The following is a 17,962-nucleotide window of genomic DNA, read 5'->3' as shown; positions in this document are numbered from 1 at the left end:
CAAAGAGTGATTCGGAGAGAGAAACCCTTTTGTATGATTAATGTGAAAAGTCCCGCTGACAGTATTGGCAAAACTAAGTGGGCCAAGAAAGGTTAAATAAATGAATAGAGTGAGAAAAAATTGCCTGTCTCTTGTTTTTATTAAAAAGTTAAAATGGGAGGAGAAACTGCCTAGTGTGCGTGTATATATGCATGAGGATCTGTGTGTATACAGAATATACTTTTTTATTTTTCTTAGGAGGGACATTGGAAAGTTAAAAAATGTGAAGACAGATCTTTCTATATTTGTAAAAAAGTGGGGGAAATTGATAGTGTCCCTTCTGAGCTGTCTTCAAGGTGTCCAGAGGTAAGATTTTTTTGTCTTGCTTGTTCTTAAAGCTATATTAATAAAATAAAATTGTATAAGAAAGTTTTAAATGTGTTTATGGAAAATATATATGAATATTAGTTTTTCATATTAAAAAATGCATGTTTTCCTAAGGAAAAATCTCATTCCTATTGCGTGCTAAAAATATAAAAATTAAAATTTAATACAAGATTAAAAGCTTTTGCAAGATGCCTTTCAGGGCTTGTTGCATTGTCAGTGGTTGTGAGCAGTTCCTATTTCTTTCTAGTTCAAAAGTGAAAACACTGTTGTACACCATCTGTACAAATAATGGGTGTTATATGATGCCTCATCCCACACATGGTTTTCATACATTCAAGTGGAATGTTAGGGTGAAAAGCAATCAATTTCTTTGACACGGAGAATGAACTCTTCTACTTATTCATTAGCATTCCTTTTACTTTCAAACAAAAATAGGAAGGAGCACAGCTATCTAAATAGGATATTACAATAGGTCTTCAGGCTTTCATGCTCTGCATTCCAGTAGTAAAAGGTATGTGTTAAAATATGATTTTATTTGTCACTGGTTTCTTTTTGTTGTGTATGAAGAACAAGCTTGTAGAATTGGTGTTGTTAAAAGTTTATTCAAAACTCTTGAAAAATTTTGTGAACCTCTTTCCCCCCCCATCATCAGAAATCTCTCTTCTGTAACTTGCTTTACTCCTTTAGCTCGTTGCCTCCCTTTTTTAACTTCCTGTGCTTTTTCTTGAGAAGTCAAGAAGCGCGGTCAGTTTAATTGAATTATAGGAAAGCTGAAGTGGTGTTGTTTGGAGCTGGATCCCTTTCTTCCCCAAACGTACAACAGTCTGAAGTAGGCTTCTGGTCAGATCATTATGGAGTTAGAAGTTTCATACATTTCTTCATTCCAGGTTAAAAATGTTGAAATTTTAGGATGATTGTGTTTGCTTCATTTGGACCAATGTGTTTTATTACTGAAGAGTTTGGGGTTATATGTCATAAGTAGTTTGTCACAGTCCTGGCCATGAAAGGAAAGGGCAGAGCATCAAGAATGTGAGTTGCTAGGAGCTGATGACACTTCAACATTTGGTACCTTACAAGATCAAGGCTCAAGGGATTGAATCATTGGTCATAAACAGTGTGATGTGCTATGGCAAACTTCCTATTTGGGATAAATTTCTTCTCATAGGTGTTTCCCCATCATGTAAAAACATGCTGAAGCCTGTTATTGTTCCTGGAGTTGTATGTATCTTTTTCTTTCTAATGTGATGAAAAGTTGTATTCATTTCATCTAAAGTAGTCGGTAGTAAGATTACTCTAAGTTGCATTTTATTTCAGATGTTTTGTCTTGACAGCTTTCTTTTTCCATTCAATATATACGGTGTTGCTCTTGGTGCTGTAGTTGTAAGCAATGTTAATACAGAAAACTAGTTATTGGCCTAATTTTCCAGGGATAACTTGCCTTCATTTCATCCAGATTTACTTTTGTTAATTCCTTTGTTGTTGATCTACCTTAAATGCATGGAATATCTGTTGGTATTTCTCACATTTGATCTTTTACTTCATTAACCTCTTACCGTCCTTCATGTTTGGCTGCTGGTAGATTCTCAGGGAACTTTGGCCTCAGGCATAGTTGTTTGCTTTTATAAAGCTTCCTAGTCTTATCTGTTCTTACTGAGCTTTTATCTTATGTTGATTTTATGACTTGTGCATCAGATAAGCTAGCCTCTAAAATTTTCTGTGGTTCTGCTGATTGGAGTTTTTGCAGAACCAAGTTACTGCAGAAATCTGAGCTCTATATTTTTCCCCCTATCCTTCTGTCTTCCTGAGATTTATGATATGCTAAGCACTTTTCTCCCTTAGCAGTTCAACTGTTCTTTTTTCCTAGTCTGTAGGCTGTTAATGAGAATGGATGTTTTGTTGCGAAGGTCAGATTCTTTATGCAGTTTTCCCCAACACTGAAATAGGTTTTAAGTGTTTTCCTTACACCATCTTCTGGAATGGGTTGTGGAACTGTTAGCTGCTTGATAACAGAGTTGTAAATTACTGAGTACAAAACCATATTTCTAGTGGTAACTTTCTTCAGGCCTCTATGCTTTAATTAGTGCATCAAAAGATAATAGTACAGTACTGAGTATTTATCTTCATTACTACTGTAGCAGGAGAGAATTGTACTTTTGAGAAGAGAACTGCTATTAAAGCTGTGAAACCTCAAAAAGAGAAGTGCAGCTCTTCAGAATAATGGTCCATCGAGCCCCGTGTTCTGCCTCCCCCAAGTGGCTCCAGGCAGATGCTTGGGGAAGAGCAGGACAGGGCAAATGTGTATTACACTTCCCCCCCATATTCTCTTGTCCTCCAACCATTCAGGGGATTTCCAGAACCTGTTATGATTTGTGTATTTAACAGCCCTCATTGGATTTCCCCTCCGAGGACTTGTCCAGTTTCCCCTTGAACTCACGTGAACTTTCTGCATTCACGACATCCCTTAGTGAGGAGATCTATAAAACCACTACCCTTTGTGTGGAAAAAACACCTTGTGGGTTGAATCTGCCTCCTGCTAGCTTAGCTCCTTTTGTTGTTCCCTAGGTCTTGTACTGAAGTAGCCACCCAGCTTCATGCCGCTTGCTATTTTGTAGACCTCTGTCATACCCTCCCTAAGTCCTCTCTTTTTTACCAGCTGAATTGTCCCAGCCTACTCAGCTATTCCTTATGCGGAAGCAGCTTCATATGTTTGATCATCCTTGTTGCCCTTCTTTTTTAACATGCCTTAACATGCTTTGGGTATCAGAACTCTCAAAAAAATGACAAACAATGGATTTAAATGGCCATAGTAGCTTTTCTATTCTGTCTCTCCTTATAATTCCTCGTGTTTGATTTGGCTTTTTGACTAAGCCGATGTTTTCACAGAACTTTACTAGCCCCAGAATCTGCGTGGTGAGAGTGAGGTAGCTGTCCTTTACATGACTTTATACATGAGATGATCAGGGAGTCTAGGGGGAAGGCAGGGGAGATTCCTCATGTGTATCACTTCATATTTATCTGCATTGAATGTCATGTGCCATTTTATTGTCCAGTTACTCAGCCTTGAAGTTTGGATTTCTGAGTCTGTGCTTGCCCTCACTACAAGTGTACCAGCCTGCAGTTCCTCTGCAGTTTTTCCTTTTGTTTTTTTTTTTTTTGGTTTTTTTTGTGGGATAAAGATCAGTGTCAACTTGCCTCCTTCTAGTCTTTAGGCACCAAGGAAGGTTTAAGAGAAGGGTTATGCACTGTCTTCTTATCTGCATTCCCTTAGAGCACTTGGGTGACTACTGTACAGTCCAGGTGATTTGTTGTTCTGGCTGTTTGTACCACAACCTCTCCCACAGTTAATTTAATTTCTGACATACTTTACCCTGCCAAAGAGAGCAGGCAGGAGTAATGAGAAGGGGAAATTTGTTGAACAGCCGAAAATGCCAGAACACTTGAACAAGAATGAAGGATGCAGAGGCCATGAACATACTTTATGAACAAAGAAGGATTGTGTCACCACGGCATTTCTTTCGCTGCAGTAACTGGTAATGGTGTAAGCTGTGTTGCTGTGTCTCCTTCGGCTCTGCAGGACTCTACAGGGTCCATGTTGTGTCCCCTGGATGCTGCAGCATTCTGTTCATGTGAAAACATATTTTTCCCTTAGTGAAGTTGTAGCTCTCTTGTATAGAGATAAGGAAGATTCTCAGTCAACCCAATTGTTTGTTTATTCACAAACCAACATTTTCTTTTATGTGACTTCTGAACAATACATATGTATTATTCTCAGATGAAAACACAGAAACCAATACTATAGTTCTTTTTGTTTGCGTACTTTCGTGCCATGTGGGAGGCTGTGTGCAGCAGCAATGGCAATCTTCCAAGCACTGAAGGGGAACGACTGTGAAAGGAAGCAGCATTTTCTGTCAGTTACTCTGAATGCTCCTGATATCAGTTAAACACTTTCTTAACTGGAAGCTGAAATTTGCCTCCTAAGATTCAGCAGGGTTTAAGTATGTGCTTAATGTTCAGGTGTGCGTTGACTGCGGTCCTGAATAGATCTGGAACATCTTCTTACGCATTTTATTGTACTAAGACCTGAAATTGGGTAGAAGAAAAGCAGCTTATCCATTTCCCATTTTTTTCCTTTTGCTGTTAACATCATCATCAAGTTGTGTTTGACGATGTCTGCCTGGATACTGTGCTTGTTTACTACTGTGCTTGATTTGTGAGCTCCCTTGGAAGTAGCATCTCCCTCATGGAAGGAGCAAAGTAGGACTGTCATGTTCTCATTTCTGTGCAGCATCAGGATGGATTGGACAGAGATGGTTTATCATGTTTACGATACATGAACTCATATAGGCACAATTCAGACCAGACGTGATATAGTCTTCTTGACATCCAGAGACTGGGGTGTAATAGGAAATAAGGTGGGTTTACCACTGATTCAGTATTCTGGCTCATTCAGTAAGCCATGAGAATGTGTAATTTTAATTCTGCATTGAGTATGATGATTTTTTTTTTAATTTGGAAGTCCTGTTTGAAAAGGAGAAAGAGCTGAGAAAAGTAACCAGAGTGTATTGCTGTATGAAAAGCCATCACTGAAGCTACTTGTGTTCTGGAATAAATATTTCAGTCTTCAATTGAAGACAAAGGGCAGCTGTAAGCTTTTTTGTTACAACTTGACTGAATCCGACATGTAGTGTTGATCTTACACTTCAGGTATTAGATACGAGGAATGAGTTACTACAACTATAAACCAGCAAGTGCTTCTACACACTTTATGCCAAAGAGATGGCTATCTCAGTGGCTTGGCATGCATCCCCCAAAACTGAGTGAGTAAAACAATATTCAAAGTATGAAATTGAAACAAATGTAGTATGGGAGAGGATCATCTTAAAGTTGCCCACATTTTTGTCATACCCATCAAAAACATTGCCACCTCTTTCAGCTGGTATCAAGGGCTGAGTCAGCCACGTGACCCAAGGGCAGCCCTTCCCTGCCTTTCCCAGCAGTAGTACTTGCTGCCCTGAGTCCTACCCCAGCCCCCACTGAGGAAGAAATCTGCTCCGAGTCCTATCCCAGCTCTCGCTGTGGAAGAAGGAAGAGGAGGCCATCACCTCTGAACTATGCTTGGCCTGCTCACCTTTTCAGTAGCTTGGTCTCTTACAGCTTCAAATGCCTTACTGACCCCTTTCTTCTTTCTTAGCTGTCTTTTTTTTCCCCCGTCACTGAAAAAATTGAATTTCTCCAATAAAAATCCATGAGCCACCAAAATTAACTTTGTATATACTGCTGAGAAGCCTTGCTCCTTATAAAAAGGCATATAAACCATTGAGGCTATTTCTGAGATTGCACATGCTCGTACTGACAGACTGTGCATGGTTTTGAACACAGTAGCTGTACAAATGGCTGTTTTCACCTTCCGTTTATGAAAAGCACAATAAAGCATATTTTACTGTACATTTTAGCTAACTTTGCATTTCAAGTACAGTCACAAAAATCAATAGTTTAATGCGTATTATTGTGAGCAAAATGAGAGCATATAGGGATAGCTGACACCATTTTTCTGAAGGGGTCGATCTGTACACATTCAAATTCACAGCTTATTTAAAGACCAGTCTCCTTTCACCCAAAAACTCATATTTCCTTACTCATAAAATTAGCCCTGGCCCTCTGGTTCCCTGTTAGCTCTTCTCTAAGTGCTGGAAACAGCTTCTCCTTCATCCCCACTTTGCCTTGTTAGAGGGCTGCTGTAGATGGGGACAGCTCTCACCTCCTTCCTTCAAGTCCTGCTCGTCTGGGGGTTGTGTGGAGAAAGGAGGAGGATTCTCCACCGGTAGTAAATTACTATGCATGTCTTAGCTGCAAAAGATACTGTGTTTATCAGATGCTGCCTCCTTGCGCTGCTGGGATTTATACATAAGTTTGTGATGAAAACTGAGAGTTATATGTAAGGGAAGGAGAAAGAATATGATGTCAGTGGGGAAATTAGGGATTAAAGGTATGTCTGATTCATGGCCTACTCTGGAGGGTAAGTATCTTCAGCCTGAAGTGAAATCCAGCTCCATATTGTCAATAGAAACCCCTTGTTGGCTTCAGTAAGGAGTGATTTTTGGTCTGTGAATCCTGACTGAGGCCTTTAGATAGCTGGCTTGTATTCAGATCAGGATTTGGATCTGATAACTTGCACGTTTTCCAGGGAAAATATACAGTTATCTATAATTTGGTTTTAGGGTGGGGAACCCATTGTTCTGATGTCTTACCTTTATCAGGGCTTCTTGTGTTAGAAAAACTGAGCTCCGAAGTCCCCTTGCCACTTCGATCTACATCCCTTTTTGTTTCTTAATTTTGTTTGTTGCACATAAAAGTACATGAGATAGAGGCAATGACATTAGGTAGAATAAGAGAGCGCCAGCAAGCCCAGCTCCTCACTGTGTTAGCTGGTTATGGCTGAGCAGGTCCCATGTCGGTAGAAGAAAAAGGTCTGTAGGATCATGAGTGGTGATCAGATGGAAACCACAACAGGGGATCACATCTTTAACAACCAGATTACCTGTTAACTATATAATAATCTATAAAATAATGTTCATTTCTTTTAAGGGATGGGAAAGACATGGTGGATTTTGTTACAAAATCGACAGTACCCCTCGAAGTTTTGAACATGCTTCCAGTGGTTATTTCTGCCCACCTGCACTTGTATCAGTAACAAACAGGTAGTTAATCCTATTAGATAGCGTGGAGATACTTTTAACAAGAGCTATTCTAACTTTAGAAAGTGATGCATGGCAAAAAATGTTACCATTATGAAACAAAAGTTGTGTGAGAGTTAAGCATAACTACTAACATTGGCTAAAGTAAAAAGTGTGTTTTGCTTCATTCTTTAATTGAAATTAAATTTGCTAAAAAGCAATCGTTAGTCTAATTTACATGCATAGCAGCGTGCGCTTGTATGAGTATGCAGGAATCCAAGCAAAATGCTTTCTACAGAGGTATGTAAGGTCTTTAAAAAGCTTTTCTAGTGTGCTTGGTAACTTTACTGAAAAGTGACAATATATTCAACTTTTATAATCAAAATATGTCATTTTAATTCAAATCAGTTACTGTTTTATAAATGTTTTAGTTTAGTTTTGCATTTTATATGGCTTCTCAACAAATAGGGGGAGAGAGTAAATGTTTGAAAAGCATTTAACTTCTCTGTCCTTCCTTGCTTTGTTTCTTTTTACCTGTATTCTGGTTTCAGAAAGGCTTTCTTGACTGCTAATGTCCAAATGCTTGGGTTTTCTCTGATATGTTTATGACCTACCCTTCACGTTGAATTCCCATAAAAGTTTAAGATGTACTGATGTGTCAACTAGATACTTTATATACCTATTTTAACCTACATGTATTTATTGTAATAACCTTCAGGAAGAAATCTTCTCTTCCTTTAGGACAGTGGAAATACTGTAACTCCTAGTGATCAGATGAGTGATAGCTAGAATTTTTAGGAAAGCACAGGCTACCTTACATAAGGAATTATATTAATGGAAATTTTGCCAGCTAGATGATTTCAGGATTATGCACAGTGAATGCTACAATATACTACAGTACAACAATAACCCTTAGTAGGAGAATAAAGGACAAATTCTGTGCGTCGGGGCATTTACAACTCAAACTTCACAGGGAGCTAAGGGCATGCTGCACATCACTGGAAGCACGTATCAGTATTTTTCTCCTTATTTTTATTTTATTCTTGCTGGTCAAAATAAACAGCCATCACTGTATGCTATGCTGGTTTCCAATCCCAGTGTTGGACTGGCAGAGGAGGCTAGCTGTTAGTTTGGCTTTTTTTTAATTACTGGTTAGGTTTGTTGTTCTGATGTGACAAGTGCAAGAACTTTTCAGTGTATTGATCCTAAAATTTTCATTAAGATATTCATTTAAAAGTAGATTGTACAGAAAGGAGAATTGGTATAAAGAGAGAACATGCAGAAGAAAATGAAAATTAAATTAAAAAGTCCTCAGTCACTCTCAGAGATACAGATACATTCAGGTTTTTACACTGACATCATTCTTAAGGTGTTTAATAATTCTTTCCACAATGTGTTAAATCAAGAAGGTGTAAAAGTCTTTATCAGACTGGGAACTTATTATGCTGTATATCTTCTCATAGTGAGCTGATTAAATGTGCTCATAAACTAAAGCATATTTTCATATAATGCTATACCAATTATATCTTAAATTACATTTACATGACGAAGGAGTTACTTATGGAACATTTATTACTTGAAAATAGCCTAAATCTCTATAGTATTTTAGTGAAGAAATTTTAAGATGGAAAAAGTGATTCCTTCTGCAGTCAGAACAACTAGTGCTTCGAGTTCTTCAGCTCTTCTAGTCTCTTAGTGTGTCCAGCTCAAGTAAGATAGTCCTGTGCAAAGCTCTTTCTTTTCTTTCTGTATCTCTGTGACCTCATTGAACTTTTGTTCTATCTTTTCTTCTTCATACAAGGAGTTCTATGCATCATTTCTGTGTTTTATTTTCACATTCCGTAGCATAAGCATTGAGCTTTTTAGGTATCTTAATCTACTGTTTCTTGTATGTGCCCAGATACTGTAACGTAAAAGGGAAAAATTATGGTTTATACTACAGATATGTGCCTGAAGTTGCTCATAAACTTCTATAAACAAAATTAAGTACCTTTGTATGTTTTTCTGTTTTCACTTTATTTAAATTATGTCATGAAAGCTCTTCATTGAAATACCAGTTAACCTATTTTATTCTAATAAATTTTTGTCTTGATCATTTTATTAAGGTTCGAACAAGCTTTTATCAACAGTATGATCCGTAGCATGGTAAAATCTGAGAGAACTTACTTTTGGATAGGACTGCAAGACCTTAATAACACAGGAGAGTACTTCTGGCTAACTGCAGGGGGGAAGAATCGCTCCATGAGCTATACAAACTGGAACAAGCATCAGCCACGTGAGTAACGTACTGATGAAAAAAGTGGTGGTGAGGGGGAACAACACACTGTCTCCCACTGTAGAGCAGTGGCTTAGCAGTGATTGCAGAGTTGCAGTCCCTCCTTCCCTGCCTGGCCAAAAGTGCAGAGAGGTAAGTTTACATTTTCCATAGACTGCATCATGTCCTGCCACAGGTTTAGTCAGATTAGTTGGCAACTGTAGGAGAAGCCTGAACTTCCTTCCCTGCTTTGCACCCGGGTGCCGTTACCGCCTGCTTGCTGGTGCTGGCTCTCGGGGCGGCGGGAGGCCTGGCGTCACTCCTTCCCGCTGCTGTGTGCCTGGGGAAAGCTAACCGCTCCGCTCTTCTCCCAAGCACAGCCAAACCGGGACTTTTTAGGGCCCTGCACAGGGGTAGATTATTTTCTAGTTCCATTTTCTCCGTCTGCTCTCATGAGGGCAAAGAATAATGTGAAAACTTGTGAGTTGAAGGAGGTCTCCTTTTCAGCAGCACTCTCTGAGAGAAGATGGAATCAAGCAGGAATGTGTTTTTTGTTTTTGTTGTTGTTGTTGTTTTTGTCTGCAAAAGGATTTTTATACACTTTTTTACAGCCCTTCAAGTAGGCTGTTATGGCTTTCTGAGACTACCAGGAATAGGTCCCAAAGAAGTGTTGAATTTTATTCTTTAACAGTCACAGATCATAAGTTTGCACTTTATCTGAAAGAAGGGCGGGGGGGAATTGTCTTAGATAGATTTCTAGCAATAAAAACACTATGTAGAAGTTTTTTCTTTTTCATCTCCTTTAGCAAATACAGTGTTATGATACATGGTTTGCTTGTTTGCTTTTGCTTGTTTTATAGTAATTTAAAGGAAAACATTCTAAGAAAATAAAATTGAAAAATTGAAATAATGCATTAACTTGCAGAATCTTGGAAAATTTATTCAAATGTGACCACCGATGTTGTGGCCAAGTTTTTGATTTCCGAGATGACTCGGGGACAACTAGAATTTATGTTGTTCATCCTTTGAGAGTTAAGCCTTTTCACGATACCTTGGAACAGAGATACAAAAATTAAAGCACTCCACGAATTGCTTCTGAATTTTGGACTCGCTACTTTTACTGCTCTACTGCTGCATTTTCTAAACATGCTTTTTAAAATTGCATTTTATCTCCTGCATTTTGTGAAAAGAATCCTGTATCATGGTTCATTTTACAAGCTCAGGCCAACCCAGACAGGCTTATAAACTGGTCGCTGAACAGAGAGTATGCTACTTTCATAAGTTCATCAAGGTCGTACCAAGGACCTGATGCCAACAGAACAATTGCTTCACCAAAATTCACAAAATTCACAAATTTCAGGTGCTTTGTACTGATACTCAATACTCACTTCCTTATTTTAGGCCATTCTGGAGGATGTGTGGCTCTGCGAGGAGGGAACCCTGTTGGTTATTGGGAGGTGAAAAGCTGTAAGAACTTCAAAGCAATGTCACTGTGTAAGCAAAAAATCTCATCTTATGAAGAGCCTGAGCTTACTTTTCAAAAACATTTGAGTTCCTGCTATTTTGGATGGGAGTCAGACAGTAGTCTGCTCAGCTGCTACAAGGTAAAAAGACAAACTTGCTTTGAGTTTCTCTGTTTCTCCATCAATTTTCACATGCCGTTTCTAAAATATTTTTGATAAAATATTATTCCTTTGACTCAGCAAACAAAATTTAATTGTTACCATCATTCACTGCATTTTAAAATGAATGAAAGACTTAAGATTTGAGGCAAAACTATACTTGGGATAATATGCCTTTGTTGTAGGAGAACCTGCAAATAATATTTGATTTTTATGGGCTTCTGAAACCACTGCTCTCCAAAATCAACCATTTTTACAGTAGTGTTTATTTTATTGCAGATATTTCACAATGAGAAAGTTCTGATGAGAAGAACATGGGATGAAGCAGAAGCATTATGCCAAGATTTTGGAGCACATCTTGCTAGTTTTACCCATATCTACGAAGAAGAGTTTTTAAACAATTTATTATATACTATTTTTGATAGGTAATTATTAACATCAACAATTTATTTTAAACATACTGGTATATAGAAAAGAATCGACAAATTAAGTCCTCCTATCCTCCTTACTAGTGGCATACAACTGAAGTCTCTCCTATTGACTAACATGAACTTAGAAATCAGTGAAAAGAAGTGCAACAGCAGCACTGAAATATGATTCTTTTTGAAGATCATCTTTGTAGTAGATGTAGAGCAACTGTTAAAGTCAAGATGACATTCCTGTGAGCTAACATTCAGCAGCTGAAAAGGAAGTTATGTGATTTTGCTACTATTTTAGATGTTTTCCTCTTTAGAATTATAATATAACATTTTAGTAAAAAAAGAATTTGCTTCAAGGAACCCCAAAATATTAGTAAGTGCGTGTGCGTTAAAGTAGGATAGAGTCAATTCAGCAAGAACTTAATATAGTTATCTACACTATATTAAAGAAAAAGCTGTGAAATAGTGAAGGAAAAAGGTGTGTCAGAAATGTCGTTTTCTTTGTTTTCATCACAGGACAGAAGAAAGACAGTTCTGGATTGGATTTAATAAAAGAAACCCATTTTCTGAAGGAGCATGGCAGTGGTCTGATGGAACACCTGTAAATATGTGTACACTATGTATTTCAGTAACCTCTCAAATCACATCTGAGCATGAGTTAATAGAAACAAACCATGTGAAAAGACAGATGGTGTCCAGAAAAACTTTTTTTTTTAATGCCCACATACTTCATTTAAAATAATTCTTACAATAGGATTAATAGTATACTCTCAAAATAGCTTCCTGTGCAAAAGGGTTATATAACAGCAAAAGGATTTTGGTAGGATTATGAAGTTTTGCACATGTGGGGTTTGCTGCAAAGCAGGTTGTGTTTAACCTGGGACCAGGCATAGGCAGGTCCTCTCTGCTAGAATATAAAGGCAGAATTACCACACATGTATATAATGACCATTTGGAAAGCCTTAGGGCTGTGCTTATGTGCTTTATTTGTCCTGTGACTGCTAGATTCATGCCTGCATTCAAAGTTAAATCTTTTTTGATACCACTTTTAATTTTACATCCTCAAAGATGTTGGTGCCACATGGTAGCCAACAGTTAGTACCTGGAAATTAAATGCTGACCAGCTGAGAACTCTGATTAGAACCCTGTGAGACCACAAAGGAAAAAAAAAAAGATGGTCAATTTAGCCAAACCAAAGGAAAGCTGAGGTTGTCATCAGATGAGTTTGCAAGACGTTTCTAGGACCCCCTTGTTCAAATGGCTGTATCTGTAATACGTGCACTACATGTCAAACTTGAAAGTTCTTTGAACAAGTATTGGATTTTGGGGTATGCAGAAGGGTCAGTTTTTAGACTGTAATTGGTTTTCAGCCTTAACAGAACAGTTCCAGCACTGTCATCAATATTTAAGTGATTTCAGAAAGTAAGTGCAAAGTTCAATCATGCAACATGCTGAACAAAAAGAAATGCTGCTAGGCTTTGGATGACCACAGTCAATCATGTCAAGAAATTCTTAGCCTTCATAGTTCTTCACTTACTTATATGAAAAAAGACTTTGGTATAAGATGGGGAAGTTGATTAGCACACTGGAAGACCATGATTATGGGCCCCATTTTAGGATTTTACCACCGTAATTAGGTGGTGCTCTACTTCAGTAGTCTGGAAGCTACTTATGCTCTACCATGCACACACTCTGAATCACTCCTTTTTCTCCATAGTGAGTTTTTGAAATACTTTATCTTGGATTGTCGATGAAAGGTAATGGATATGCTGTTTTCAGGTTGTATCTTCATTTCTGGAGAGCAAGTATGTTGAAGATGACTCAAGAAACTGTGCTGTGTTCAAAGTAAATAGAACAGTCTTTCCAGCACACTGCAATGAAAAGCGTGAATGGATATGCAAAATACCAAAAGGTGAAAGAACTTAACACTACTTTTTGATTAACGTACACTGCCTGTTAAACCCATTATTTGTAAATCAGAGGAGATAAGTACAAATATCTAAAAGACTGTTTTTTTAATCTGCCTCTGGAGTTCTTCTCATTGGTCTTCTGTGTGAAATCATAGCAAAGCTGCATGAAGCCTCTAGGGTTTGAAGACCAGTTAACAGGCATGATGTGTGCAGGTAGTTTAAAAATGGCTAGTAATGATTAGCAGTAGGAGATAACAGGAGTTCTGAAAATTTATAAATGTTGCTAAAAATGCTGTTTAGTAACTGTAGCAACTATTTTATTTTATTCCATGTTTAACTCTTTTTTTTTTTTTTTATCTTTAAAGAAGAATAGCAATGATTGCTATTAAATTCTCACCATGTGGTAAAAGCAATTTGAGTGAAATATCACTTTTCATTCTTAATCAGAAATGTTTTACTTCATTTATTTTGCAGGTGTTAAACCAAAAAATCCGAACTGGTACATATCTGGTATGAGAACATTGTTTTCTTTTTTCACATCTCGAAACATTATAATATGGAAATGTAATTTAAGCTATTAGTTAAAATAAAATAACTAAAATATTTTAAATCTAAATTTTACATTAAGTAACTTGTAGGTACTTGTTTTTGCTAAATATCTAAATCTGCCACTCTTCTGTTTGGGAATGCTGAAACATAAGATACTACTCAGCTTGGGCAAAGAAATGTGGCAAGTGATGAGCATAGGAGTGTGATATCCACTCTGTCATGTTAAAACTGCCTTTTTGCAAAGTCCAGACAACCATGTTATAATTACCATAGTATCACAAGATACCATATAAAACAGAAATTTACTCAGTATTCATGTGATTTCATAATTCAATGTCAAATACAGTTCTGTTGTTAGTTGTGGAATATTTGTCCTGTGATATGTGGCTGAAAACCAGACATATTGATCACAAAGAATAAGAAGTGAAATCAGGTTTTAAACCTGCACAGCACTGATTCTTTTGCTTGTTTTCCAGAACTGCCATGGTCATATTACCAAGGAGCAGAATATCTCTTCCATGTAAATCCTGCAGACTGGACCAGTTTTGAGTTTATCTGTGGCTGGCTTCGTAGTGGAATAGCAACAATAAATTCTCCAGGGGAACAAGCCTTTATTCAAAATAAAATTAAGAAGGTAACAAAAACTACCTTGCAGAAGTGTCTGTGCATGCATGTCTTGCATGCAGTGTACATCCTTACCAGTTTCTTTTTGTCCCATCCATCCATGACCAAGGGGACCTAGATACCCCCTCAGCTGCGTTCTCTTTAAATTTCATGGCTCCTCAGTCATTTATGTGGTGATTCTGCATCCATCAGGATTTCTCCTGATTTGGAAAAGAGGGAGAGTGCAGTGCAGTAAGGTTAGCAGTATCCCCACACAGTTCCACAATTACACTCAATTTCCATACAGGGAGTTACAGCTGGTCTTTAGGTAACAGTACTGAGGGATGTTTCAGGTGGTATTTTAGCATCAGGTGGACGATATGTCCAGATGTTTGGAACAGTCTTTGTAGTTTTAATCTTCACTGTGATGATTTGAGAGGTTACTCATGGACAGAGCAGGCAAAGAGTGAAGAATTACTGATATCCTTGCACCTCAGTCAAATCTAGAGCTCTGAACCCCAGAGCTGGGTGCTTGTAGCCTTGTGAAATAGATTAACTTTTCCTTTGTGTAGGCCAACTTTGGCATCATTCCCTTATTTCCACACCTTTGTATGATCAAGTGTGAATCAGACCCCTGGTAGTAAGCATATTCATATGGAAAAAAGACATCTCAGTCTAAATTACCATTTCTGTATGAAAGCAGGATTTCTGTATCAACGACTATGATGTAACAAACAGATTTCAACCTGAGAAATAGCTGTAGAAACAGCTGAATTCCCACAAAACAATCTGTTTTCTTTCAGGTGTTCTCAGGAGAAAAGAAATAAGGAAAATACCAAAAAAATACAATAAAGGAAAAACTATGACCTTTCTGCCTTATTGAGGGCAAAAATTATACACCTGTAATGTAAAAGAATAAGAAAACCTGGTATTTAAAAGAACAACCAGTACTGAATCAAAAAAGCTCTTTACCTATAATTATTTAGTTTTGCTTGCATTGCATAGTTTTCTCTGCTTTTAACTTAAAATAGAAAACAGAAGTGGAATTTTGTAATAAGATTTTTTTAAAGTTTCCAATGAATTATGAACCATTTTTAACTGTTACTGAAAGAATTTTGTATTGAAACATGGTGAACCAGATTTAAACCAACAATTCATGGCTCAGATAACAGTGAAAGAACACCCTAACTGGATACAATGCCTTCATCTGCATCTGTTACAGACTGTGCTCTGGTGTAATTATGGTCTTAATTAAAACTGAACATGTATGACTTTAAAAAGGATGTATTTTTTCAACTTAAGATCACTTAAAATGACTGATCAGAATGTTTCTTTAAATTCATAGTAACTTATAAGAGATCTTTCAAACACAGTTTTATAATTAAAATAAGTAGTGGGTGTTACAGAAGTTTATAAGCATTCTGTCATGAGGAAGCTAAGTTTACTTCACTGGGACATGAAACTGAGTTAATTTTCATGAAGTTTCATCTCAGAATAGGAAAGATCCTGCTATTTTAAAGCCTACTGTTTTTGGCTAAGCTTTCCTAAAATAGCCAAGGGTGTCCTTAAGTGACTGAAATGCTGAATTGAATTCTGTTTCCTATGGAAGCAGAAGTAAGGATGACAGTCACTAAAATAATACTGGACAGTCTGAATATACTTGCACGTGCTCTTCAGCTGAGATCACGTAAGCCACTAGAAATTTTGTCAAAATTTCTCAACACAGAATTTGAAATCACTGTTTCACTGTTTCTTCAAAAACTGTAATCCATAGCCTGAATATTATGGTTAGAAAACCAAACTGAGGGCCAGTCAATACCAAATCAGACAACATTCCTTAGAGTCTCGTTTTTTATCAGGATTGTCTATTTTCTTCATTTCATACTGTCATGTAAGCTGATCCCAACTGTAACTGCAAGCACAGTGTGGCTGCCATAGCACAGGCTGCGCTTCAGTTCTTTCTGGAAAAAATAAGTGCTTCTCATAGGCAGCATAGCTTTTCCAATGTCCTGCATATTCAAAGGTTTTTTTTTTCTTTGTTTCCCAAAGATCCCAAAACTGTGACTGCTGAGTGACTAACTCACCCTGAAAATGAATCTCACTCATAGTTTAAGGCAGAATCAAGTCAGCATGGTGTTAAATAGTGCCTGTTTGTGCTGTTTGTATCATTTCTGTGACTTAAACATATTACTCTGCTTTTTGGGAGTGGGAATCCAGAACATTTCATGAGAACTGAAAGGAGTCTGAAAAGCATTGCTGTGAATCTGTTGTATGAGCCATAAGAAGTCAGTTGCATATGTGTAGAAAACAGTTTGGAAATATTAACAACTGGAAGTATTTTAATGGTAAATTGAAAGATTTGCATTTTATAAGTTTAATAGTTGTCTGGTTTTTACTAGTTGAAGAAAAACAAATTCTAATCTAAGACTGCAGTAATTTTCAGGCGGGATAGGCTGTAAATTCCTAAAATTGACAACCTTGTTTACAGAGGATACATCAGCAATTCAGTGTAAACTTGGGCTAAATCGTGCTCTCCTTTTGTGGATAACTTTATTAAAGTCAGTAGGAGTAGTTGCATAAATTATCACAGGCAAGTTTTAGCACCTGTTGTTCCCACTGAAATCCGAAGGAGATGCTATTCACCTGAATACAGACAGAATCTGATTTTACGAGTTTGTTAATGACTTCATAAGAGGGCAACTACATATCTAAATATATGACAAATTTTTTTTTTATAGCTATCGAATAGTGATGTTCACTGGTGGATTGGATTGCACACGGATAACTTCAGTGATGAATTTCGGTACGAATACACTTCAGCTGCTCCTGCGTTGTAATTGGCACTTCTTGTTTACAGGCTGCCCTTCATTTTAATAGACTAAAACTGTTTGATGACTGAGTGCAGTATTCAAGAGGCAGCTTAAATTCTCATGTAAAAATTATTCAGAATATATTACCCTTAATTTATTTCCATTTTGCAGTATTTCTTCTGAAAGGGGTATAAAAGACATAAGCCAAAGTCATGAATATCAACCTTGCTATGTTTTTTTAATGCTTAGATAATTAAAGGGAGCTTTCTATGCTGTATCTGCATGCAACAATTTCTAATGTAGGTAGTATTTTGGGTAAGGATAGGAAAATATGTAACTATGCTCTTAACATTTCTGTGCAGCTGGAGGGATGAATCACCAATAACATACCAAAACTGGAATGAAGGGAGAGAAACTTATCTGCATAAACCAGGGAAAAGATGTGGCTTCATTTCATCACAAACAGGTTTATTTTATATTTCCCTTTGTTGCAGGACTTGTAAGTTGATTCTGTTGTGGACCTGAGGGGTTACATTTTTTAATTGCTTTCAAGAAGTGTAATCCATATCGTTACAGTCCAATTATGTGTTCAGCATTTGGATAACTGCTTTTATGGTTAAGAAAAGAATAGCAAAATATCATGAATTTGCTAGGATATAGAACCTAAAAGTATGTTAATAGTTCTAGTGGTCTAATGTCAAAATATAAGTACTCCAATGATACTGAATCTTTGTTTTACTTAAGAATCTTTCATG

General features: G+C 37.2%; 1 protein-coding gene across 3 annotated transcripts in view; it reads left to right on the top strand.

The window, feature by feature from the left end:
• PLA2R1 (phospholipase A2 receptor 1) overlaps positions 1-17,962 on the top strand; it is a 46,818-nt gene that overhangs the window by 13,930 nt on the left and 14,926 nt on the right. For all 3 annotated transcript variants that reach the window (XM_064514836.1, XM_064514835.1, XM_026094685.2), the window contains exons 9-19: positions 238-345; positions 6,952-7,064; positions 9,146-9,315; positions 10,696-10,898; positions 11,196-11,341; positions 11,852-11,936; positions 13,115-13,247; positions 13,720-13,755; positions 14,271-14,428; positions 17,136-17,200; positions 17,570-17,673. In XM_064514836.1, the coding sequence (XP_064370906.1) occupies positions 238-345; positions 6,952-7,064; positions 9,146-9,315; positions 10,696-10,898; positions 11,196-11,341; positions 11,852-11,936; positions 13,115-13,247; positions 13,720-13,755; positions 14,271-14,428; positions 17,136-17,200; positions 17,570-17,673 (1,321 nt within the window). The remainder of the gene's footprint in view (positions 1-237; positions 346-6,951; positions 7,065-9,145; positions 9,316-10,695; positions 10,899-11,195; positions 11,342-11,851; positions 11,937-13,114; positions 13,248-13,719; positions 13,756-14,270; positions 14,429-17,135; positions 17,201-17,569; positions 17,674-17,962) is intronic.

Source organism: Dromaius novaehollandiae, chromosome 7 (genome assembly GCF_036370855.1).
Source record: "Dromaius novaehollandiae isolate bDroNov1 chromosome 7, bDroNov1.hap1, whole genome shotgun sequence".
Taxonomy (NCBI): domain Eukaryota; kingdom Metazoa; phylum Chordata; class Aves; order Casuariiformes; family Dromaiidae; genus Dromaius; species Dromaius novaehollandiae.
Note: the sequence above shows the minus strand (reverse complement) of the source record. Positions and strands in the feature narration are given on the sequence as shown.